The 26,104-nt window shown below is 49.5% G+C and overlaps 1 protein-coding gene across 1 annotated transcript in view; it reads left to right on the forward strand.

Moving 5' to 3' along the window:
- ZDHHC17 (zDHHC palmitoyltransferase 17) overlaps nt 1-26,104 on the forward strand; it is a 142,844-nt gene that overhangs the window by 109,562 nt on the left and 7,178 nt on the right. Inside the window, exons 12-16 of the mRNA XM_075344918.1 lie at nt 952-1,014; nt 1,223-1,316; nt 1,488-1,571; nt 21,575-21,732; nt 25,617-25,711. Coding sequence (XP_075201033.1) covers nt 952-1,014; nt 1,223-1,316; nt 1,488-1,571; nt 21,575-21,732; nt 25,617-25,711 — 494 coding nt within the window. The remainder of the gene's footprint in view (nt 1-951; nt 1,015-1,222; nt 1,317-1,487; nt 1,572-21,574; nt 21,733-25,616; nt 25,712-26,104) is intronic.

Consider the following 26,104-nt stretch of genomic DNA (forward strand, 5'->3'; position numbering starts at 1 on the left):
GCTAGAGACACAGAGGCTGTGTTAAGGGAGGGCTTTTTGAGGATGGGTGTGATGGAGGCATGTTTAAAGCATGAAGGGAATACACCAGTTGTTAGTGATAGGTCTATACATCTGATTTCATGAAGGGTTTATCCTCTATCAGAATGAAATCAACAGTAAAAAAAGAAATGGCAAGCTCCTCTGCATTGTACACGAGAGCCATAATAAATACTTAAAGAGTTATTCCCATCTCCAAGACCCTATCCCAATATGTAGTAATAACAACAACAACTACTACTAGTACTACTACTACTAGTACTACTACTACTAGTACTACTACTACTAGTACTACTACTACTAGTACTACTACTACTAGTACTACTACTACTACTACCACCACTACTACTACTACTACTACTACTACCACCACCACCACCTTGAGGTCCCTTCTAACTCTACCATTCTATGACTCTGATTATTGAATGCTCTCAGTGAGAGGAACAAGTGAGAGGTTCTCAGTGAGAACATTCAATAATTTTTCAACTGGCTAACACGGTACCAAAACCTTTTCACTTATGACTCTATGAAACCCCTCCAATGAGAAATGTAGTATAGTTCTCCTGATATAGCCATGTCTCTTACCTCCTGTGCAGGGCATTGCAGCTTAGGTATCCATGATTATGACCACAAGCAACAAACTACTTGTCACTATGAGTGGATGTAACCATGGATATCTAGGCTGCAATGCCCTGCGCATGAGGTAGCATAAATGGGCTATTGTATTAAAAATTACTCCTATTTAGGGAGGGCCTTCCATATACGAGGCAAAGTCTTTGTTCTCTTTTTCCAGAGTATATTTGAAAAGTAATACCAAACGTTTATTGAATATTTTATGTATTTTTGATGATTTTGAGATATTCTATTGTGTATTGAAATGATGCATCTATTACCTGTTTGTTTTCTCATTATTAGACAATTGTAGAACTTGCTGAAACCGGCAGCCTGGATCTGAGTATATTCTGCAGTACCTGTTTGGTGAGTATATGAGAAATAAAATCCTCGTCCTCACGAGATAAAAGCAATTAGAGAATGGAAAGTAGTCACACCTAGGCGATACATACAATAATGTAGTAAGCCTAATTAGTCTTAGCTTCCTATAATTGTGTTACTTTAACAAAAATCTGAAGATTTGCATTTATTGTGCAGCTTCTAAATGTGATGCTTTCTATGCTCCTATTCATAGATAAGAAAACCAGTGAGGTCTAAACACTGTGGGATCTGCAATCGTTGCATAGCAAAGTTTGACCACCACTGTCCTTGGGTTGGCAACTGTGTAGGTATGTAGTAGAGGACATTAGATATGGGTTCATGGGGCAAAAAATGTTATTGATTTGAAAAATAATATTCTCGCTGTGTACTGATTTAGTTTAATCCAAGTAAAGCTTTTGAAAAGTGACCCTTGTGACCATAGGATAGTAATCAACACCTTGATGTGTCTACCTGTCTAGGTGCAGGAAACCATCGCTATTTCATGGGATACCTCTTCTTCTTGCTGTGCATGATCTGCTGGATGATTTATGGCTGCATTTCCTGTAAGTATACAGTAATTTGTTGGGGGATTTTTGTTTTTCTTTGTCGTTCCATTGGGAGACCCAGACAATTGGGTGTATAGCTTATGCCTCCGGAGGTCACACAAAGCATTACACTTAAAAGTGTAAACCCCTCCCCTCTGCCTATACACCCTCCCGTGCATCACGGGCTCCTCAGTTTTTATTGCTTTGTGGAAGGAGGCACACATCCACGCAAGCTCCACATTTTAGTCAGCAGCAGCTGCTGACTATATCGGATGGAAGAAAAGTGGGCCCATATAGGGCCCCCAGCATGCTCCCTTCTCACCCCACTTGGGTCGGCGGTGCTGTTAAGGTTGAGGTACCCATTGTGGGTACATAGGCAGGAGCCACATGCTGTTTTCCTTCCCCATCCCTTAGGGGCTCTGGGTGAAGTGGGATCCTGACCGGTCACCAGACGCTGGGACCGCGCTCCCTCCGCAGCCCCTGGGGGAATCTGCTGGACAGGAGCCGGGTATCATCAGGGACAAGGCCCTGCGACTCTGAGGTACTCTGTGTCCCCTTGGGGACGGCGCATAGTGCGCCTGGGTAATGGACACTGCAGCAGCTGCTGGGTGTGTTAGTGCGCCGGGACTACCGCGCTGGCCGCGCTTGTTTGCCGGCCGCGCTTATAACTTTAGTCCCCGGCTTTTGCGGCCTAGTGCCGCATATTCCCGCCCCCGGGCCTGCCAGTCAGGGGTAAGGGCGGGACGCTGCACTGGACGTCAGCGCTGAGGGCAGGAGCATACTTTGTATCCTCCTCCCCCCTCACTGAGCACCGTGGGGCACCAGATTCCCGCACTTTTACAGGCACGCCCACGGCCCCCTCCTCCTCTCTGAACGCCGGCAGCCATTGCTACAAGACGCTGGAGAACTTCAGAGGGGAGACAACTGAGCTTACAGCTCTGGGAGGCCCAGGCAGGGATCTGGTGGTCACACAACCGCTGGGAGCGGTCGGTAAGCCGCACCTGTTACTAGGTGCTGGTCCCCCTGGGTGCCGAATTGTATATTTATATGCTTATAGTGTATACATTTACTCTGTACGGCCTCACTGTTAGCGTTTGGCTATATACCCTCACTGATTATTCTAAGAGGAGAAACAGCATGTCGTCTGCAAAAAGCAAGGGTACCAAAGCACAGGCTTACTTTGCAACCTGTATCTCATGTGCGGCAATGCTTCCTGCAGGTTCCACCTACCCTCATTGTGTGCAATGCTCGGCCCCTGTGACACTCACTCAGCCGGAGTCTCAGGTGGGACCCCCGGCCCAGGTGGAACCTCCGGCCCCCACTGTCCAGGTGACAGGGACAGAGTTTGCAGTATTTGCTGACAAACTTGCTGAGTCTATGGATAAATGGTCTGCTAAGATACTGGAAGCTTTGCAGTCCAGACCTGTAACACAGGCCCCGGGCACTGTTGATTCATTGCCCCCATGCCCCCCTAGGTCGGAGCAGCAAAGAGCTCCTGGGTCAACTCATAGGTCCCAAGGGGAGGACTCCGACACGGACCGCAGTCCCAGACCGACGAAGCGGGCTCGCTGGGAGCGTCCCTCAACTTCATCACACTGTTCAGGGTCTCAGCATGAGGACTCTCTGGAGGATGAGGCAGATGCGGCAGATCAGGACTCTGATCCTGACGCCGCGCTCAACCTTGATACGCCTGAAGCAGGGCTGTGGAGTCGGTAAGCCAAACCTTCGACTCCGACTCCGACTCCTCAAATTCTCTTGCACCGACTCCGACTCCGGCTCCGACTCCGACTCCTACATATATTGCTTATAGTTAGGTGAAAAATTTATTGTAGTACATGAATATGTGTATGTGAACATCAGACATTTAATAATTTTTATGATACAATAATCAAGATATTTGGATAGAACATAAAATATATTTATTGGAATACAACTTTAGAACACAAAAAACTGTAATAAATTGTAAATATGTAATACACTATGTAATATACAGTAGATTACATATATATCTTGTGTGTGTGTATATACACTGTATATATATATATATATTATATATATTACATATTTACAATTTATTAGTTTTTTTGTGTTCTAAAGTTGTATTCCAATAAATATTTTATGTTCTATCCAAATATCTTGATTATTGTATCATAAAAACAATTAAATGTCTGATGTTCACATTGTACTACAATAAATTTTTCACTTAAATATAAGCATTATACTAAATGTTGTTATTTAGTAAAATATTCAGCACATTCTGCATTGCACTCCTGTCCCCAATTTATTAAATATTTTAGGAGTCGGAGTCGGTGCATTTTATACCGACTCCGACTCCGACTCCGACTCCACCAAAATGAGCTCCGACTCCGACTCCGACTCCACGACTCCGACTCCGACTCCACAGCCCTGGCCTGAAGGGGACGCCATAGTAAACGACCTTATAGCGTCAATCAATCAGGTGTTAGATCTTTCTCCTCCACCCCTTCCGATTGAGGAGTCAGCTTCTCAGCAGGAGAAATTTCATTTTAGGTTTCCCAAACGTACACGGAGTGCGTTTCTTGATCACTCCGACTTCAAAGACGCAGTCCAGAAGCACCGAGCTTTTCCGGATAAGCGCTTTACTAAGCGACTTCATGACACACGTTATCCCTTCCCCCCTGACGTAGTCAAGGGTTGGGCCCAGTGTCCCAAGGTGGATCCTCCAGTCTCTAGACTGGCGGCCAGATCCATAGTTGCAGTGGCAGATGGTGCATCACTAAAGGATGCCACTGACAGGCAGATAGAGCTCCTGATGCAATCCATCTATGAGGCTATCGGCGCGTCCTTTGCTCCGGCATTTGCTGCCGTATGGGCGCTCCAAGCTATCTCAGCTTGTCAGTCTGAGATTAATGCACTCACACGAGCCGCGACTCCGCAGGTTGTGTCATTAACCTCTCAGGCGTCGGCGTTTGCGTCCTACGCCATGAATGCGGTACTAGACTCTGCGAGCCGTACAGCGGTAGCATCCGCCAATTCAGTGGCAGTCCGCAGGGCCATGTGGCTACGTGAATGGAAGGCAGACTCTGCTTCCAAGAAATTTTTAACCGGTTTGCCGTTTTCTGGCGAACGCCTGTTTGGCGAGCAATTGGATGAGATCATTAAACAATCCAAGGGTAAGGACTCGTCCTTACCCCAGTCCAAACCTAACAGACCTCAACAACGGAAGGTACAATCGAGGTTTCGGTCCTTTCGGCCCTCAGGCAGGTCTCAATTCTCCTCGTCCAACAGGCCTCAAAAGGATCAGAGGAACTCTGATTCATGGCGGTCTAAGGCACGTCCTAAAAAGACCGCCGGAGGAACCGCTCCCAAAGCGGCCTCCTCATGACTTGCGGACTCCCCAAACCGCATCCTCGGTCGGTGGCAGGCTCTCCCGCTTTTGCGACGCCTGGTTCCCACATGTCCAAGACCGATGGGTGAGAGACATTCTGTCTCATGGTTACAGGATAGAGTTCAATTCTCGTCCTCCGATTCGTTTCTTCAGAACATCTCCGCCCCCCGAGCGAGCCGATGCTCTTCTGCAGGCGGTGAACTCTCTGAAAGCAGAAGGAGTAGTTATCCCCGTTCCCCTTCAGCAATGGGGTCACGGTTTTTACTCCAACTTGTTTGTCGTACCAAAAAAGGACGGATCTTTCCGTCCCGTCCTGGACCTCAAACTGCTCAACAAACACGTGAAAACCAGACGATTCCGGATGGAATCTCTCCGCTCCGTCATCGCCTCGATGTCCCAAGGAGACTTCCTGGCATCAATAGACATCAGGGATGCTTATCTCCACGTGCCGATTGCACCAGAGCATCAGCGCTTCCTGCGTTTCGCCATCGGGGACGAACACCTTCAGTTCGTGGCATTGCCTTTCGGCCTGGCAACAGCCCCACGGGTCTTCACCAAGGTCATGGCAACAGTGGTTGCAGTCCTACACTCTCAGGGACACTCAGTGATCCCTTACTTGGACGATCTTCTTGTCAAGGCCCCCTCTCAGGTGGCATGCCAACACAGCCTGAACATTGCTCTGGAGACACTCCAGAGGTTCGGGTGGATCATCAATTTCCCAAAGTCAAAACTGACACCGACACAATCGCTGACATATCTCGGGATGGAGTTTCACACTCTCCCAGCGATAGTGAAACTTCCGCTGGACAAACAACGATCCCTACAGACAGGGGTGCGATCTCTCCTCCGAGCCCAGTCGCACCCCTTGAGACGCCTCATGCACTTCCTAGGGAAGATGGTGGCAGCAATGGAGGCAGTTCCATTTGCACAGTTTCATCTGCGTCCTCTTCAATGGGACATTCTCCGCAAATGGGACAGGAAATCGACGTCCCTCGACAGGAACGTCTCCCTTTCTCGGGCAGCCAAGGCATCCCTTCAGTGGTGGCTTCTTCCCACTTCTTTGTCGAAGGGGAAATCATTCCTGCCCCCATCCTGGGCTGTGGTCACGACGGACGCGAGTCTGTCAGGGTGGGGAGCGGTCTTCCTCCACCACAGGGCTCAGGGTACCTGGACTCAGCCAGAGTCCTCCCTTCAGATCAATGTTCTGGAGATAAGGGCAGTGTATCTAGCCCTGAAGGCGTTCCAGCCGTGGCTGGAAGGCAGGCAGATCCGAATTCAGTCGGACAACGCCACGGAGGTGGCATACATCAACCACCAAGGCGGCACGCGCAGTCGGCAAGCCTTCCAGGAAGTTCGGCGGATTCTGCTGTGGGTGGAAGCCACAGCCTCCACCATCTCCGCAGTACACATCCCGGGCGTGGAAAACTGGGAAGCGGACTTTCTCAGTCGCCAGGGCATGGACGCAGGGGAATGGTCTCTTCACCCAGACGTGTTTCAAGAGATCTGTTGCCGCTGGGGGAAGCCGGACGTCGACCTAATGGCGTCTCGGTACAACAACAAGGTCCCGGCATTCATGGCACGGTCTCAAGATCACAGAGCTCTGGCGGCAGACGCCTTAGTTCAGGATTGGTCGCAGTTTCAACTGCCTTATGTCTTTCCTCCTCTGGCACTGCTGCCCAGAGTGTTACGCAAGATCAGGTCCGACTGCCGCCGCGCCCTCCTCGTCGCCCCAGACTGGCCAAGGAGGTCGTGGTACCCGGATCTGTGGCATCTCACGGTGGGTCAACCGTAGGCACTACCAGACCGACCAGACTTGCTGTCTCAAGGGCCATTTTTCCATCTGAATTCTGCGGTCCTCAACCCGACTGTGTGGCCATTGAGTCCTGGATCCTAGCGTCTTCAGGGTTATCTCAAGAGGTCATTGCCACTATGAGACAGGCCAGGAAACCAACGTCAGCCAAGATCTACCACAGGACGTGGAGGATCTTCTTATCCTGGTGCTCTGATCAGGGTTTTAGTCCATGGCCATTTGCCTTGCCCACTTTTCTGTCTTTCCTTCAATCCGGAATGGAAAAGGGGCTGTCTCTCGGCTCTCTTAAGGGACAAGTCTCGGCGCTCTCTGTATTTTTTCAAAAGCGTCTAGCAAGGCTTCCGCAAGTACGCACGTTCCTGCAGGGGGTTTGCCACATAGTCCCCCCTTACAAGCGCCCACTAGAACCCTGGGATCTGAACAGGGTGCTAATGGCTCTTCAGAAACCACCTTTCGAGCCAATGAGAGATATTTCTCTTTCTCGCCTCTCACAGAAGGTGGTCTTCCTAGTGGCAGTCACATCACTTCGCAGAGTGTCTGAGCTAGCTGCACTGTCATGCAAAGCTCCTTTCCTGGTGGTTCTGCGTTCCGGAATTTCTCCCGAAGGTGGTATCCCCTTTTCATCTCAATCAGGATATCTCCTTACCTTCTTTTTGTCCTCATCCAGTTCACCAATGTGAAAAGGATTTGCACTTGTTAGATCTTGTGAGAGCACTCCGGCTCTACATTTCTCGTACGGCGCCTCTGCGCCGCTCGGATGCGCTCTTTGTCCTTGTCGCTGGCCAGCGTAAAGGGTCGCAGGCTTCCAAGTCAACCTTGGCTCGGTGGATCAAGGAACCAATTCTTGAAGCCTACCGTTCTTCTGGCCTTCCGGTTCCTTCAGGACTGAAAGCCCATTCTACCAGAGCCGTGGGTGCGTCCTGGGCATTGCGGCACCAGGCTACGGCTCAGCAGGTGTGTCAGGCGGCTACCTGGTCGAGTCTGCACACTTTCACAAAACACTATCAGGTGCATACCTACGCTTCGGCAGATGCCAGCTTAGGTAGGCGAGTCCTCCAGGCGGCGGTTGCCCACCTGTAGGAAGGGGCCGTCTTTCGGCTCTATTACCGGGGTATTCTTTACCCACCAAGGGACTGCTTTTGGACGTCCCAATTGTCTGGGTCTCCCAATGGAGCGACAAAGAAGAAGGGAATTTTGTTTACTTACCGTAAATTCCTTTTCTTCTAGCTCCAATTGGGAGACCCAGCACCCGCCCCTGTTCCCTTCGGGCTGTTTGTTCTTTTGTGTACACATGTTGTTCATGTTGAATTGTTCTTTGGTTAATGGTTCAGTTCTCCGAACATCCTTCGGATTGAATTTACCTTAGACCAATTTATAAGTTTCCTCCTTCCTGCTTTTGCACCAAAACTGAGGAGCCCGTGATGCACGGGAGGGTGTATAGGCAGAGGGGAGGGGTTTACACTTTTAAGTGTAATGCTTTGTGTGACCTCCGGAGGCATAAGCTATACACCCAATTGTCTGGGTCTCCCAATTGGAGCTAGAAGAAAAGGAATTTACGGTAAGTAAACAAAATTCCCTTCTTTTTTTTTAATTAAATAATATGGATTAACATAATAGTTGACAGCCTTAATAAAGATAGTTCATATATTTGTGTTGCAGTTTAACATGTAGGCTTCATTCATTATACACCAAAATACTACGTCAATCGTAAGGATCGTTAATTCAAGAGGGACATGGGGGAAAAAGTACCACAAATATTGAATATGTAAAAATACAATTTTATTGCTAATAAATGACATAATATTAGATAATGGGGAGGTCTGCTAAAGGATCAATTCAGGATATGTTGAACAAAACATGATAGACGGTCCTAAAGCAAGAGACAAAAAAACAACTAAAAATTCCCCTAAAAATATGGTAATCAGATAAATGGTTTTCCCAACATACGGATGGGTAGGTGTATCACCTCAAGTGCAGTATGCTGGTCTTGTGATATAATAAGTGACAGACACAGTAAATGAGAAAAAGGTATCAAAAAGCTAATAGCTGAATATCGAAAAAGACTGTGGATATAATATAAATATATACACACTTGTTATGGCTAAGAAATATTATCTATATATATAATTGCCTTATTCTGTCTGTCTGTCTGTCTGGCTCCAAAATTGTGTCCTTACGGTGACACAAAGCTGATTGGCCGCTGGGCTCGCCATGGCCCCGCCTCCCCGCACGGATTTGCCGCTCGCCTCGGCTCCCCCCCCCCCACGGATTGGTCGCCCGCCTCGGCCTGGCCCCGCCCTCCGCATGGATTGCCCGCTCGCCTCGGCCCTCCGCACGCATCGCCAGACATAACCTTGCGCTGCTGGGATCGTGACGGAGTCTGTGTACGCTGGTAACCATTATACACATCGGGTAACTAAGGTCTCTTGGTTACCCGATGTGTATCATAGTTACCAGTGTACACCGGCTCCGTCACGATCCGAGCAGCGCCAGACATAACCTTGCGATGCTCTGATCGTGACGGAGCCGGTGAACGCTGGTAACCATTATACACATCGGGTAACTAAGGTCCCTTGGTTACCCGATGTGTATCATAGTTACCAGCGTACACCGGCTCCGTCACGATCCCAGCAGCGCCAGACATACCCTTGCGATGCTGGGATCGTGACGGAGCCGGTGAACGCTGGTAACCATTATACACATCGGGTAACTAAGGTCCCTTAGTTACCCGATGTGTATCATAGTTACCAGCGTATACCGGATCCCGGTACACATGTGCAGGGAGCCGGCATTATACTCCTCTCCCCCCAGGACTACTCCTCCTATTATAGTCCTCCTATTATACTCCTCTCTGAGTATAATAGGAAAACTATTATAGCATGGGGGATGTAGCACGATGGGGTGCACAGCATGGGGGATGTAGCACGATGGGGGGTGCGCAGCATGGGGGATGTAGCACGATGGGGAGTGCGCAGCATGGGGGATGGAGCACGATGGGGAGTGTGCAGCATGGGGGATGGAGCACGATGGGGGGTGCGCAGCATGGGGGATGGAGCACGATGGGGGGTGCGCAGCATGGGGGATGGAGCACGATGGGGGGTGCGCAGCATGGGGGATGGAGCACGATGGGGGGTGCGCAGCATGGGGGATGGAGCACGATGGGGGGTGCGCAGCATGGGGGATGGAGCACGATGGGGGGTGCGCAACATGGGGGATGGAGCACGATGGGGAGTGCGCAGCATGGAGGATGGAGCACGATGGGGAGTGCGCAGCATGGGGGATGGAGCACGATGGGGAGTGCGCAGCATGGGGGATGGAGCACGATGGGGAGTGCGCAGCATGGGGGATGGAGCACGATGGGGAGTGCGCAGCATGGGGGATGGAGCACGATGGGGAGTGCGCAGCATGGGGGATGGAGCACGATGGGGAGTGTGCAGCATGGGGGATGGAGCACGATGGGGGGTGCGCAGCATGGGGGATGGAGCACGATGGGGGGTGCGCAGCATGGGGGATGGAGCACGATGGGGGGTGCGCAGCATGGAGGATGGAGCACGATGGGGAGTGCGCAGCATGGGGGATGGAGCACGATGGGGGGTGCGCAGCATCGGGGATGGAGCACGATGGGGAGTGCGCAGCATGGGGGATGGAGCACGATGGGGGGTGCGCAGCATGAGGGATGGAGCACGATGGGGAGTGCGCAGCATGGAGGATGGAGCACGATGGGGGGTGCGCAGCATGGGGGATGGAGCACGATGGGGAGTGCGCAGCATCGGGGATGGAGCACGATGGGGAGTGCGCAGCATGGGGGATGGAGCACGATGGGGGGTGCGCAGCATCAGGGATGGAGCACGATGGGGAATGCGCAGCATAGGGGATGGAGCACGATGGGGGTTGGGCAGCATGGGGGATGGAGCACGATGGGGGTTGGGCAGCATGGGGGATGGAGCACGATGGGGGGTGCGCAGCATGGGGGATGGGACACGATGGGGGGTGCGCAGCATGGGGGATGGAGCACGATGGGAGGTGCACACCTCCCCCCAACACACACACACACACACACACAACACACCACACACACACTGGGAACCTCAAACACCACCCTACACAGACACCCACACACACAGACAACGCCGCACACACACAACACCCAACACACAAACACCGCGGCATACATAAATATACGCACATACCGCACAACACACACATTGCACAAAACATACCTCCCCCCAAAACACACCACACCCACACAAACCGCGCAACACACACACACAACGCTCCACAAACAACGCAACACACATACAACACCGCTCTCACCCCCGCCACACCCAGACAACACCCGGAACATGTACAGCGCCCTACACAAACACTTGGTAACTACACACAACAACATATATATATATATATATATATATATGTATATGTATATATATATATATATATATATATATATATATATATATATATATATATATATATATATATATATATATATATATATATATATATATATATATATATATATATATATATATATATATATATATATATATATATATATATATAAACAAAAATCATACATGAACTACACAATACGTAAATTCTAGAATACCCGATGCGTGGAATCGGGCCACCTTCTAATATATATTATAACAGTCTAATACAAGCCAGTGTATGAAACCAATGTTATACAAGTATAGATCATCATGTCAATTAAATACAGTGGAACCTCGCTTAACGAGTAACCCACTTAACAAGAATTTTCGCTTAACAAGGAAAGCTTTCTGTAAATTTGTAACTTGGTTTACGAGAAAGCTTTGCTGTACGAGCAAAATACTCACCGCACTCACTTTCGGTTCCGTACATCCACCGCGCTCTAACCCGCTCTTACAGTCCACACAAACACACACAAGCACGCACAAAACACACACAAACACGCACGCACACACATACAGTATTATGCTCACCTTACCTTCCGTTTCATCGCCAGCCTCATGGTTCTTGTAGAACTACAAGACCCAGGAGGCCGGCGATGGAACGGAAGGTAAGGTGAGCATAATATGTCTACCTTCCGTTTCATCGCCGGCCTCCTGGGTCCTGTAGTTCGTTGCTCCAGGATGTGTATCCGCAACCAACGTGACGAGGCAGGAACTTCGGCTGTCACCGCTAATCAAAGGCAGCGCGCTGGCCAATCAAAGGCTAGCGGGTCGTGCCTTTGATGTCAGCGCTCTGACAGCGGCGTTCCGCCCTCGTCGTGATGGTAACCCGATACACAGCCTATACCGGCGAACAGCAAGTCCCAGGTGGCCAGCGATGGAACGGAAGGTAGTGTAGGCATAATGTGTGTGTGTGTGTGCGTGCTTGTGTGAGATTGTGTGTGTTTGTATGTGTGTGGAATGGCACAATAGGGGACCAGGATGGGACATTTAACAAGTTATGAAACGAATTGTCTGCATTGGAATGATTTCCTATGGGAAATCTTGCTTTGCTGAACGAGTAACTTGGTTAACAAGCACACTCCCAGAACGGATTGTTCTCGTTAACCAAGGTTCCACTGTAATGTCATATTGCAGATTAGATGGTAGGACCACTATTCAAAAAGAAAAAAAATGTACTATAAACATGAGTGAGATGTTTAACAAATCAAAATGGCTAGAGCCTAAATTAAATATAGTTGTAAATACAGAGTCTTGTTATACCGACTTGGTAAAGAATGATGATGAGGTCAGATAAGGGATTGCCCAAGCACCTCGACGTGCGTTTCACCACACTGGGCTTTATCAGGAGGCTTCTTATACCACTATTTATTTTCTAGGTCCGTGAATTATTCACCTTTTGTGTATGTAGGTCTCATTCAGACTGCAGTAATTATCACTTCCAGGACATTTTGTTCTTTACGCTGAAGATGGTTCTTACTGACACCGACTCCACATTTATTCTGGAGCTGGACAAATTCCCCAGCCATGCAATCTGTCACCTCCCTGATGGTATTACAGTTTTGTATTTGGTTAATTTAAAAAGAAAAAACAAAACAACAATGAACTTTTTTTTTTTTTACTAAACTTTGCAGCATTGTTTCCATACCTGCCTCTTGCACAGTGCTGTAGGGACATCTGAATGAAGCCTTTTTTGAGATATTTGTAGATTGGAATATTTGGGTCAGATGTTAGCAGCCAAAGATTCAAGTAACTTCCCATCCAAACTGGATATTTAGGTTTAAATATCTAGTATCCCTCAACCAGGACAAAGCTTTATCGGTGACTTCCATAATACAGTAAATGGTATGGCCACTTTCCGCATATTTTACACCCCTTACTGTTCCCAGAGCATTGTTTATGTAACATTTCAGAAAGAAGAAGTGGTTACTAGTGATGAGCGAGTACTAAAAAGCTCGGGTGCTCGAGGCTCGGGCCGAGCATCCCAAGATACTCGTGTACTCGGCCCGAGCACCGAGCCCAATGTTATCCTATGGGAGACCCGAGTATTTTTGTGAAATGACCACCGGCAGCATGTAGAAACCCTAAAAATGTCACAAAAGTCTCAGAAAAGTGCTCAAATGACATGGCAACAGCATGGGGAAGACCCCTTGAAGCATTTATCACTCAAAAGTCACAGCTGTGAACAATTTTGTCCGCGTTTTACGCCATTTTTACGGACTCACCAGAAAACCTTCCAAAATGACACCAAAATGAATTTTCATGGCGGAAATGTTAAGGGCACATACCCAATAGTGAGATAGAGCTAATGTATGTTACTTTTTGAGATCAATACATGAAAGATTTTACGTAAAACATTGTGTGGCACTCCGATGTCCCTGAGAAGAGACGTACATAAAGGCCTCTGAGTCTAATGTGGCCATTTTGAGGAAGTGAGTCTTTGTAGTATTTTCCTTTGCCAGGGCAGTCCAAAATTTTGAGGTTCACCAATGCCCCTGCATACAGACGTGCATGATGGCCTGTAAACCTGAAGTGCCCATTGGAAGGAAGTGGGTCTATTGTAGTATAGCCCTTAGGCAGGGCAGCCAAAAATTGGGAGGCTCCACGTTGTCCCTGGATAGAGACGTGCATGAGGGCCTGTAAACCTGAAGTGCCCATTGGAAGGAAGTGGGTCTATTGTAGTATAGCCCTTAGGCAGGGCAGCCAAAAATTGGGAGGCTCCACGTTGTCCCTGGATAGAGACGTGCATGAGGGCCTGTAAACCTGAAGTGCCCATTGGAAGGAAGTGGGTCTATTGTAGTATAGCCCTTAGGCAGGGCAGCCAAAAATTGGGAGGCTCTACGTTGTCCCTGGATAGAGACCTGTTAGGTTCTTAGTGCCTCCGTGCTTGCATTTAAAAACCGCACGTGTGTGCCTGTTGGTGGCAGCTTTCCGCTGCACTTGTGTGCGTTTTGCAAAAACTTGGATATAACGCACAAGTCTAGTGAATACACATCAGCACAGCATTGCAAAATGCGCAAGGGCGTTGTCAACGAACAAGGAAGTGGACGTGATGGTGGTGCAGGCAGAGACCGAGGTCGTGTGCAAGCTCTAATTTCGCCACAACAAAGGGCCACATCTACTCGCTCGCACGTCCTGTCCCAAATTCTTGGGGACCGCAGCAGTACACCGCTCTTGAACCAAGACCAGTGTCAACAGGTTGTTAGTTGGATAGCAGATAATGCTTCCAGTCAGATTGGCACCACCACAAACACGGTCTTCCACACGGTCAAGTGTCAGTAGCCGTGATACTGCACCGCACATTTCAGAACCTGATCCTCCTTCCTACCACCAGGCCGAGTACACGTCCACGGACATTACTGATCCCACACTTGGACACTCGGAAGAGCTGTTCGTTCACGTTTCCATTCACACATTCTGGCCTCTCGCCAGCTCCTGTTGAAGTGGGCCATGACGAGATTGTATGTACAGATGCCCAAATATTTGAGCAGCCACGTTCTCACGAAGTTGGCAACGTGTCTCAACAAGGGGTGGACGATGATGAGACACAATTGTCAGGAAGTCAGGAGGAGGAGCAGGGTGCGGAAGAGGAAGACGACGTGGTGGATGATCCAGTAACTGACCCAACCTGGCAGGAGGATATGCAGAGCGAGGACAGCAGTGCACAGGGGGAGGGAGGCGTAGCATCCCAACAGGCAGTAAGAAGCAGAGTGGTGGCCCCAGGCAGACGTCAGGCAACTGTTCCCCGGAACAACACGACACAAGGTGCCTGTACAAATGTTAGGTCTTCCCGAGTCTGGCAGTTTTTTAAGTTGGCTCCAGATGATTCTAAAAAGGCCATTTGCAACACCTGCCATGCCAGCATCAGCAGGGGTACCAAAACTAGCAGCCTGACCACCACCAGCATGATCAGGCACATGTCAGCCAAGCACCCGACTTTGTGGGAAGTACAACAGAGTCGAGGAGCAGTGCTTGCTGATGTCACTGCTACGTCTTCGCTGGTTGTGCATGCGAGGCAAATTCCCTGTCCATGCTGCCTGCGAACAAGCCTCCTCCGGCCCTGCACCTGCAGTTACCTACGCAGAAATAACACCATCATCAAGCACGTCCTTGTCCCAGCGCAGCGTTCACTTATCCATTCAGCAAACCTTTGAACGCAGGTGCAAATACACTGCCAACGCCCCACATGCCACACTTCTAAATGCTAACTTTTCGCGACTGCTTGTGCTGGAAATGTTGCCTTTTAGGCTGGTTGAGACAGAAGCATTCCGCGACCTGATGGTGGCAGCTGTCCCACGTTACTCGGTCCCCAGCCGCCACTTTTTCTCCCGGTGTGCCGTCCCCGCATTGCATAACCACGTGTCACAAAACATCACACGTGCCCTGAACAACGCTGTTTCAGCCAAAGTCCACCTAACCACAGACACGTGGACAAGTGCATGTGGGCAAGGCCGCTACATCTCGTTGACGTCACACTGGGTTAATATTGTGGAAGCTGGGACCCAGTCTGAGCGAGGGACGGAACACGTCCTTCACACACCAAGTTTTGCAGGCCCTACCTCAGTCAGGGTTTCACCCACACTCTACAGCTCCGGAATGTCATGCTCCTCAGCCTCCTCCTCCTCCTGCGCATCCTCATCCACTTTACCCTCCACTCCAGTCCCAAGCTGGAAGTGTCGCGGGCGGAGGAGGGGACGGTGCGCTCTCCCACTGCTCGGGTCCGGCTGCCGCTGCTCTACGGCTGCTGCTGCTCGTTGGCTCGAGCGATGGCCGGATCCCGGGGACTCGAGCGGCGCTACTCGCCCGTGAGTGAAAATGGGTGGTTTGGGTTTTGGGGATATTGTCCGTGACGCCACCCACGGTTGTGGTGATTGTGTGGACACCACCGCTGCTCTGGACGGGGATCCCGGGAGCCTGTGACAGGGAGCAGCTTTGTTGTTATTTCTCCCCTCCGTGGGTAGGGGGGTTGGTTGTCCCGGGGCCCGGTGATGGGGTAGAGATGGATGATAGGCGGGTTGCGGGGCCTGATGAGGTGCAGGGTCGCAGGGGCAGCGCTGTGCCGCACGGCACGGAGGTACTCACTCAGCCCAATGATGATGACACAGTTCACGGTAAAACAAGTGGCTGGATGGACGGGTCCCTCGGACGGCTGCGGTTGTTCCTCCCTGCAGGTTAGTGATGACTGTCTCTCCCTGCACCTAAGTTAAGTGTTGGTAGTGATGGTTTCCCACCGGTAACCTGCTCCCCGACCTGGATATGGGCCGGAGGAGCCCCTTTTGCCCACAGGCGCTGGCCCTGGGAGACGGTTGCCCTTGGCGGTGGCGGTGTCTCCCCTTCACGGTTGGACGGTTGCCTTCTATCGGGACTTGGCTGTTTGGAAACCCTGAGGTCCCCTTCACTAACGGATTTGGCAAATTCACGGCGACACCAAGCCTTGCCGGGATCCGAAAGTACTCTGCCAATGGTGCTGGCTTCTCTTTGTATACCGGTCCGGTACGGCCGGGTCACCACCCGTCCACGGTCCTTACGGCAGACTCCAATCGGCCTCCACTGCAGACGGTCACCACATCCTGCCAACCTTGCTGTCCTGTCCGGGCCACACACCCGGACCAACTTCAGGCTCTTTGCTGTCACTTTTCTCCTCTCTACTACTTTCCTCCTTCCACTTTCTTAGCTTAACTCTCACTGCCTGTGTTTTCCCTCCTCCTTGGTGGGTGGAGACCAACCGCCTGGCTCCACACCCTGGTGTGGACAACAGCCCCTGGGGAAGGCAACAAGGATTTTGTGTTTTGACTATGATATGCCTGCAGGGAGTGTGGGGTGTGTAAGTGTTGTGCTCTGTGGCCCCTGGCTTGTCCAGGGCGACACAGAAGCACTGCAGCACTGCCTCGGCGAAGCGGCAACAGGCAGTGCTGAAGCTAATCTGCATAGGTGACAAACCCCACAATGCAGAAGAGGTGTGGACAGCTCTGAAACAGCAGGCAGATCACTGGCTCACAACTCTGAACCTAAAGCCAGGAAAGGTCGTGTGTGACAATGGCCGTAACCTGGTGGCGGCTTTGAGGCGAGGCCAGCTGACACATGTTCCATGCGTGGCCCATGTGCTCAACCTCGTGGTTCAGCGGTTTCTAAAGTCATACCCAGAGCTGTCTGATCTGCTGGTAAAAGTTCGCCGCCTGTCTGCACATTTTCGAAAGTCACCTACTGCTTCAGCCGGCCTTGCCGGCTTTCAGCGCCGTTTGCATCTTCCGGCTCACAGACTGGTGTGTGATGTCCCCACGCGTTGGAATTCAACTCTGCACATGTTGGTCAGGATATGTGAGCAGAAGAGGGCAGTTGTTGAGTACCTGCATCACCTAAGCCGTCGGGAAATGGGTCAAACTCCACACATAACACCTGAGGAGTGGAGATGGATGTCCGACCTATGTACCATCCGCCAAAAATTTGAGGACTCCACCAAGATGGTGAGCGGCGATGACGACATTATTAGCGTCACCATACCGCTTCTCTGCCTTCTAAAATGGTCTCTGCTCAAAAAACAACCATGATGCATTGCAGGCGGAGCGCGATGAGTTTGAGCAAGAAACAGTAGTGGGTGTGGGTGATAACACACAGCCCAGCCTCGTCTCATCACAACGTGCAGTGGAGGACTATGACGAGGAGGAGGATGAAGACATGGAGCAACTCTCTGGCCAAATTGAGGATATGACATGCAGTCATATCCTCGGTTCAGCGTGGCTGGCCAGAGGACAGGGTAGATGATGAGGAGGAGGAGGACAGCATGTTCAGTCATCGTGTTGGTCAGGATACTGAAGTGATGGCTGTTAAGAGTCTGGCACACATGGCTGACTTTATGGTAAGCTGCCTGTCTCGTGACCCTCGCGTTAAGAACATCTTGGCCGACAATCATTACTGGTTGGTAACACTGTTAGACCCACGCTAAAAGGAGAACTTTATGTCTCTTATTCCCGAGGCGGAGAGGTCAGGCAAAATGCAGCAGTTCCAGAAGGCCATAGTCACGGAAGTAGGCAAAGCATTCCCCTCACAAAACGCTAGCGGCATAGCTCAGGAATCAGTGGACAACCAAGGCGTACAGCCGAGAGGGGCACAAGTCCAATCCGCCAGAGGTAGGGGAACAGTCTTTAAGATGTGGGACAGTTTTCTCAGCCCCTCACATACCACAGCCCCTGAGGTGAGGGGTAGTGCCACAAGAAATCCTAAGTTTGCCCAGATGCTCAAGGAGTACCTTGCAGATCAAACCAGGGCTGTGGAGTCGGTAAGCCAAACCTTCGACTCCGACTCCTCAAATTCTCTTGCACCGACTCCGACTCCGGCTCCGACTCCGGCTCCGACTCCGACTCCTACATATATTGCTTATAGTTAGGTGAAAAATTTATTGTAGTACATGAATATGTGTATGTGAACATCAGATATTTAATAATTTTTATGATACAATAATCAAGATATTTGGATAGAACATAAAATATATTTATTGGAATACAACTTTAGAACACAAAAAACTGTAATAAATTGTAAATATGTAATACACTATGTAATATACAGTAGATTACATATATATCCTGTGTGTGTATATACACTGTATGTATATATATATATATATATATATAATTACATATTTACAATTTATTAGTTTTTTGTGTTCTAAAGTTGTATTCCAATAAATATTTTATGTTCTATCCAAATATCTTGATTATTGTATCATAAAAACAATTAAATGTCTGATGTTCACATTGTACTACAATAAATTTTTCACTTAAATATAAGCATTATACTAAATGTTATTATTTAGTAAAATATTCAGCACATTCTGCATTGCACTCCTGTCCCCAATTTATTATATATTTTAGGAGTCGGAGTCGGTGCATTTTATACCGACTCCGACTCCACCAAAATGAGCTCCGACTCCGACTCCACGACTCCGATTCCACAGCCCTGGATCAAACAACTGTACTCCGACATTCCTCTGTGCCTTACAATTAATGGGTATCCAAGCTGGACAGACACGTGGCATGAATTGGCTCTCTACGCCTTGGAAGTCCTGGCCTGCCCTGCCGCTAGCGTTTTGTCAGAGCGTGTTTTTAGTGCCGCAGGTGGAATCATTACAGATAAACGCACCCGCCTGTCAACTGTAAATGCTGACAGGCTGACTGATCAAGATGAACAAGGGTTGGATTGGGCCAGACTTCACCACACCACCAGCAAATGACAGCGGAATTTAAAGTTTGTAACGGGAATTTGCCATGTACCTCCACTCAACCATGGTAACACACTTCTGGACTTTGGCTAATCGCTGGACTGCTCCTCCTTCTCCTCATGCGCCACCATGATGACCGTTACAATAGTTAGGCCGTTGTTTCAGGTATACCCCCAGTGGTAAATTTTTTCGCCCATTCTTTCAGAATGGGCATTACAACGACAGGAGACCCGCTCCTTTGCAATGGTAACAATGTTTTGAGGCCCTCATGCACATCTCTATCCAGGGACAATGTGGAGCCTCCAAATTTTTGGCTGCCCTGCCTAAGGGCTATACTACAATAGACCCACTTCCTTCCAATGGGCACTTCAGGTTTACAGGCCATCATGCACGTCTCTATCCAGGGACAATATGGAGCCTGACGCTGCCACCGACAGGCACACACGTGCGGTTTTTAAATGCAAGCACGGACGCAATAAGAACCTAACAGGTTTTTAGGAGCGACAATTACTGAGAAGTCTGACACTATCAGGACTGTTTTAGACTGTGTACACCAGCCCCAGATATGATGAAGGCTGGTATACGGTCACCACTAGGAATGGCTATATACCCTGCCTGCCTGCCTGCCTGCCTGCCTGTATACTGCTACAATAGTCCTGACAAGGACTCTTCTGGTCACTAGCCTGTATTCCAACCTGGCTATACCCTGCCTGTATATAGCAACAATAGTCCTGAGAAGGACTCTGCTACTGTACTCCGACCTGACTATTCCCTGCCTGCCTGTATACAACTTATTGTATGTCCTGAGAAGGACTTCTGGTCACACTGTTTGCAGCCCTGCTATGGAAATAGCTATAAAGGGCCGCAAACCTTTCCCTGAAGCAGCGACCCTCTCCCTGCACTGACTGTCTGGATGGCTGTGAGCAGAGCACAGCGCGCCCGCCGGTATAAAGGCTCGGTCACGCTGTGCAGGCCGGCCAATCACTGCAATTCCACAACTAACAGGGCTGTGGCATTGCAGTGGTCTGCCAGCCAATCCCTGCATGAGGGCTGACTCTCAAAAGAGCGCCAACATGCAGAAATTAAGACCACGAGTACAGCACGAGTATCGCGAGATTACTCGGTCCCCGCCGAGTAGCCCGAGTACAGTGATACTCGTGCGAGTACCGAGTAGTAACAAGCATGCTCGCTCATCACTAGTGGTTACACTTTGTTGTTTTCGATTGTCTGTTATGTTATAACTGACCACCAGTTATCAGATCTGCTGCTATACAGTTGCTATGCAGCTAATATAGGGGTACAAAGTCACACGAGAGTTGTGCTATCCTATTCCATATCTTTTAAATTCTGTGTTTTGCAATGCAAGAACTGTTAGAGCGTTAAGCACGGCCGCTCCTGCCACGTGCATGTTATTAGGAGTCGGGTCCATGGCTTATGGGACCTGAACTGGAACTACCGCTTACATGACTCCTTATTGAGTCTGTTTAATGCATATTATGGATATTTCTTGACTCATTTTTAATGAGACCTGAGATGGATTTGCCACAATTATAAGCTCCCCTGATGAGTTTGCTCTTTGAACGAAACGCGTTAGGAGGTACATTTTTCATAATTAAGAGGTTCCGCCAGGAGGTTGCCTGAACCCATTTGAATCTAATATGTGGTATACAAGATTTTGGTGAGATTAATCCAATTTTCTATTTATTAGTGGACTTTTCTGAAACTGGCACCTAGTTCATGGGTGAGACAAGTTCCACTTTGTATAGCGGTACTAGTTTTTCTATGGTTTGCATCGAACCCTTGAAAAAGTAGGAGGGGCCAAACCTTTATTGAACCCTTGAGAAAGTAGGAGGGGCCAAACTTTTATTTGTATTGTTTGTCCTTTTATTAGTGAGGATTATCCTCATTTTAATGAATTAATTAAAAGTTAATTTTTTTTTTTTAAAAAAACATCTTTTGCGCATGTGGTGACCCCGATGCTCAAACCCCTTGGACCCAATCCCCAAATTAAATCTGAAGAGGCATGGCACTTAAGTAACCCTTGTTGGGTGGCACAGAACAGATTAGTGGCAATCCAATGTGTAACTACTGATACCATCTTAAGAAACTTCCAAATGATGTGCCAAAGGATGCATAAAACTGGAGCTTAGCCATATGTTTCAGCAAAGTACCATATTAATGATTTTGTTTTCCTAGATTGGGGAATACACTGTGACACTACATACAGTAAAGATGGCTTTTGGACATATGTCACCCAAATTGCTACCTGTTCACCATGGATGTTCTGGATGTTCCTCAACAGTGTGTTTCACCTAATGTGGGTCGCTGTGTTGTTGATGTGTCAGATGTACCAGGTAAGGACATTCCCATACAGTATTGATCTTGATTCCGTCGGGTAAAGCCAATATGTATAATTAAAAAGAACATCTATATATATAATTGCCTTATTCTGTCTGTCTGTCTGTCTGTCTGTCATGCTTCAAAATTGTGTCCTTCCGGTGACATTGTGTCCTTACGGTGACACAAAGCTGATTGGCCGCTGGGCTCGCCATGGCCCCGCCCCCCCACACCGATTGGCCGCTCGCCCAGGCTGCGCCCCCACACGGATTGGCCAGCCGCTCGCCCAGGCTCCGCCCCCCCACAGATTGGCCTCTCGCCCCAGCACCCTGCAGGCATTGGCAATTCGGCCACGCCCCGCCCCCTCACGCAACGCACGTTAGCTCTGGCCCCGCCCACCTCCCCCCGCGCATTCCCCGAACTGACACGGCTGTCACGGAAGTGAGTACTGTACTCCACCCCCCCCCCCCCCGTCCCCCATCCCCCGCTCGCACGGGAGTGGTGTGGGCTCCCGTGCGAGCGGGGGACGGGATACGTTGGCATGGTTACAAGCGCATCAAGGTCCTGTAGCGGCGGAAGATCCACACGCACACACATAACAGCACGCACACACATAACAGCACACACACACACATACACACACATCAGATCACACTCACTCTCACACACACACCTCACACACACACCTCACACACATCACATCGCATCCACACACTCACAGCATCCGGCGATATCGCTTGCTTCTCGGCCTCGATACTGTGCTGTTGTGACCTTCCAGGACCTGACGGAGGATCACATGGCCAGAAGCATGTGGTATCTCCGGATGTTGTGACTGTGAGCGCGTATGTGCGATATCGTCAGTGTCTGTGTGTGTGAGTGTATGCGATCGGGTGTGTGTGAGTGTCGGGATCGGGTGTGTGTGAGTGTATGCGATCGTGTGTGTGAGTGTCGGCAGAGGAGCACGGCGTGCTGGAGGAGGCTGGGAGCAGAGAGGCTGATCTTGGGGAAGGCTGGGAGGGGGAGGCTGATGCTGGGGGAGACTGGGAGGGGAAGGCTGATGCTGAAGGAGGCTTGGAGGAGAGAGGCTGATCCTGGGGAAGGCTGGCAAGGGGAGGCTGATGCTGAGGGAGGCTGGAAGGAGAGAGGCTGATGCTGGGGGAGGCTGGAAGAAGAGAGGCTGATGCTGGGGGAGGCTGATGCTGGGGGAGGCTGGGAGGAGAGAGGCTGATGCTGGGGAAGGCTGGGAGGAGAGAGGCTGATGCTGGGGACAGAGAGGAGAGACTGATGCTGGGGACAGAGAGGCTGATGCTGGGGACAGAGAGGCTGATGCTGGGGACAGAGAGGCTGATGCTGGGGACAGAGAGAGGCTGATGCTGGGAGAAGAGAGGCTGATGCTGGGGACAGAGAGGCTGATGCTGGGGACAGAGAGGCTGATGCTGGGGACAGAGAGGCTGATGCTGCGGGCAGAGAGGCTGATGCTGCGGGTAGAGAGGTAGGATGCTGGCGCAGCATGGCGGATGGAGCACGTTTGGGAGTGCGCAGCATGGCGGATGGAGCACGTTTGGGAGTGCGCAGCATGGCGGATGGAGCACGTTTGGGAGTGCTCAGCATGGCGGATGGAGCACGTTTGGGAGTGCGCAGCATGGCGGATGGAGCACGTTTGGGAGTGCGCAGCATGGCGGATGGAGCACGTTTGGGAGTGCGCAGCATGGCGGATGGAGCACGTTTGGGAGTGCGCAGCATGGCAGATGGAGCACGTTTGGGAGTGCGCAGCATGGGGGATTCAGCACGTTTGGGAGTGCGGAGTATGGCGGATGGAGCACGTTTGGGAGTGCGCAGCATGGCGGATGGACCACGTTTGGGAGTGCGCAGCATGGCGGATGGAGCACGTTTGGGAGTGCGCAGCATGGGAGATGGAGCACGATGGGGGGTGCGCAGCATAGGGGATGGAGCACGATGGGGAGTGCGCTGCATGGGGGATGGAGCACGATGGGGAGTGCGGAGTATGGCGGATGGAGCACGTTTGGGAGTGCGCAGGATGGGAGATGGAGCACGATGGAGGGTGCGCAGCATAGGGGATGGAGCACGTTTGGGAGTGCGCAGCATGGCGGATGGAGCACGTTTGGGAGTGCGCAGCATGGGAGATGGAGCACGATGGGGAGTGCGCAGCATGGCGGATGGAGCACGTTTGGGAGTGCGCAGCATGGGGGATGGAGCACGATGGGGAGTGCGCAGCATGGCGGATGGAGCACGTTTGGGAGTGCGCAGCATGGCGGATGGAGCACGTTTGGGAGTGCGCAGGATGGGAGATGGAGCACGATAGGGAGTGCGCTGCATGGGGGATGGAGCACGATGGGGAGTGCGCTGCATGGGGGATGGAGCACGATGGGAAGTGCACACCTCCCCCCAACACACACACACACACACACACACACACACGCACGCACGCACGCACGCACGCACGCACGCACGCACGCGCACGCGCGCGCGCGCGCACTGCACAACACACCACACACACACACACTGGGAACCACAAACAACTGCCCTACACAGACACCCACACACAGAGAACGCTGCACACACAAATATACGCACATACCGCACAACACACACATTGCACAAAACATACCTCCCCCCAAAACACACCACACACACACAAACCGCGCAACACACACACACAACGCTACACACACAGCGCTCCACAAACAACGCAACACACAAACAACACTGCTCTCACCCCCCCCATCACACCCAGACAACACCCAGAACATGTACAGCGCCCTACACAAACACTTGGTAACTACACACAACAACATCTATATATATATATATATATATATAAACAAAAATCATACATGAACTACACAATACGTAAATTCTAGAATACCCGATGCGTAGAATCGGGCCACCTTCTAGTATAAATATAAAATCTTTCTGTTGTAAAACAGCTTTTAGCACACCTTTTTATAGACCTCTCTGATATTGCAGGAAAAGGAAAACCTCCGGAAAAAAAAGTTTGCTATGAATGACAAAGTTTAGAATCAAAGTTTTTACAGTACAATCACACAGGTCAGATACGTAGCAGATTTCCTGATACAGTAACCACTTTGATTTCTCATCCACAAGCTGCAGAGAAAACTTGCAGTGTAGATTGAGTGGTACTGCGGATGTGACATGTTCATCTGTGCTGCAAATTTTCACACAAAGTTTGATGAAAATCCACAACATTTCTACTGCAAAATCTGATTTATTTATTTTTTGGAGCAGTGGATATTCTCTAATACTTTTCTAGATTATTGATGCACACATGGGAAAAGGCCACTTCTAGACTATCAAGCCATTTCCTAAAACATTCTGACATCTGTCATTTGGAAAGAAGTATATTGAGATGGAGCAGGGTGCTTTTACTAATAATGTGCATCCTTGTTTATTTCTAATGCCATCTTTACATAAGGTTTGCTGAATTAGTGAACTGTTTAGTATTTTGTTTTTAGATATGGGATTTAGCATTTCAACTCAATGGACTGTTGTATAATACATTTAATTAAAGGACACAGTTCTAAAATAAAAAATGAATGTGCTGTACTGTGATCCAGGCAAATCCTGTAAGTGTGCACCGTCATATTCTGTACCTTGACCTAAAAATACTCCTCCGCCCACCTCTTTAATTTCTGACTTCTTCTTTCCACTTCTTCTTTCTCCTGTAAACATTGACCAAACCTATTCCCTTCTCCATTTTATTTTCTCAGCCGTCCCCCGTTCCTTCTGGTTGTAGTGCCAGATAAATCTCCTCAAATTCAACTAAGCATTGATTCAATTATATTTCTATTACATTGCATGGACTAAATTGGATTTGCTTCAGTGTGCAATGACAAGACATTAATTATTTGTATGTTCACAGATATCATGTTTGGGAATTACTACAAATGAGCGGATGAATGCACGGAGGTACAAACACTTCAAAGTCACAACCACCTCAATTGAAAGCCCTTTCAAGTAAGCAGATGTTTCCTCCTTTTCTCCCAGGTTATCATACAGTCAGGCAGCTCTGAATGTCCGGAATATGTGATAGATTTCTTTTTTGGGTCAGATTTAAAAGGCCCTGTATACACTGGGATCACAACTTGGCAAGCACGAAAGTTCTCGATTCCATTGACAGGCAATGGCGTCCATCAGGTTTCCATATGGGATCAGCATTTTTTATGTCAAAAATAGATACAATAACTACAATATCCTGACTGATACCAAAAAAGAACTTTGGACTTTCATTGGAAGATGGTTTATCCAGGCTGAGTTTAAAAGGGAAAAGATCTGAGAAAAAAAAGTCATAATTTTTTAGACAGGAAATGATACAAATTCGTCAGCTTGGTCAATCCATGTTAATGGAGC

This window comes from Anomaloglossus baeobatrachus, chromosome 4, assembly GCF_048569485.1.
Source record: "Anomaloglossus baeobatrachus isolate aAnoBae1 chromosome 4, aAnoBae1.hap1, whole genome shotgun sequence".
Lineage (NCBI taxonomy): Eukaryota > Metazoa > Chordata > Amphibia > Anura > Aromobatidae > Anomaloglossus > Anomaloglossus baeobatrachus.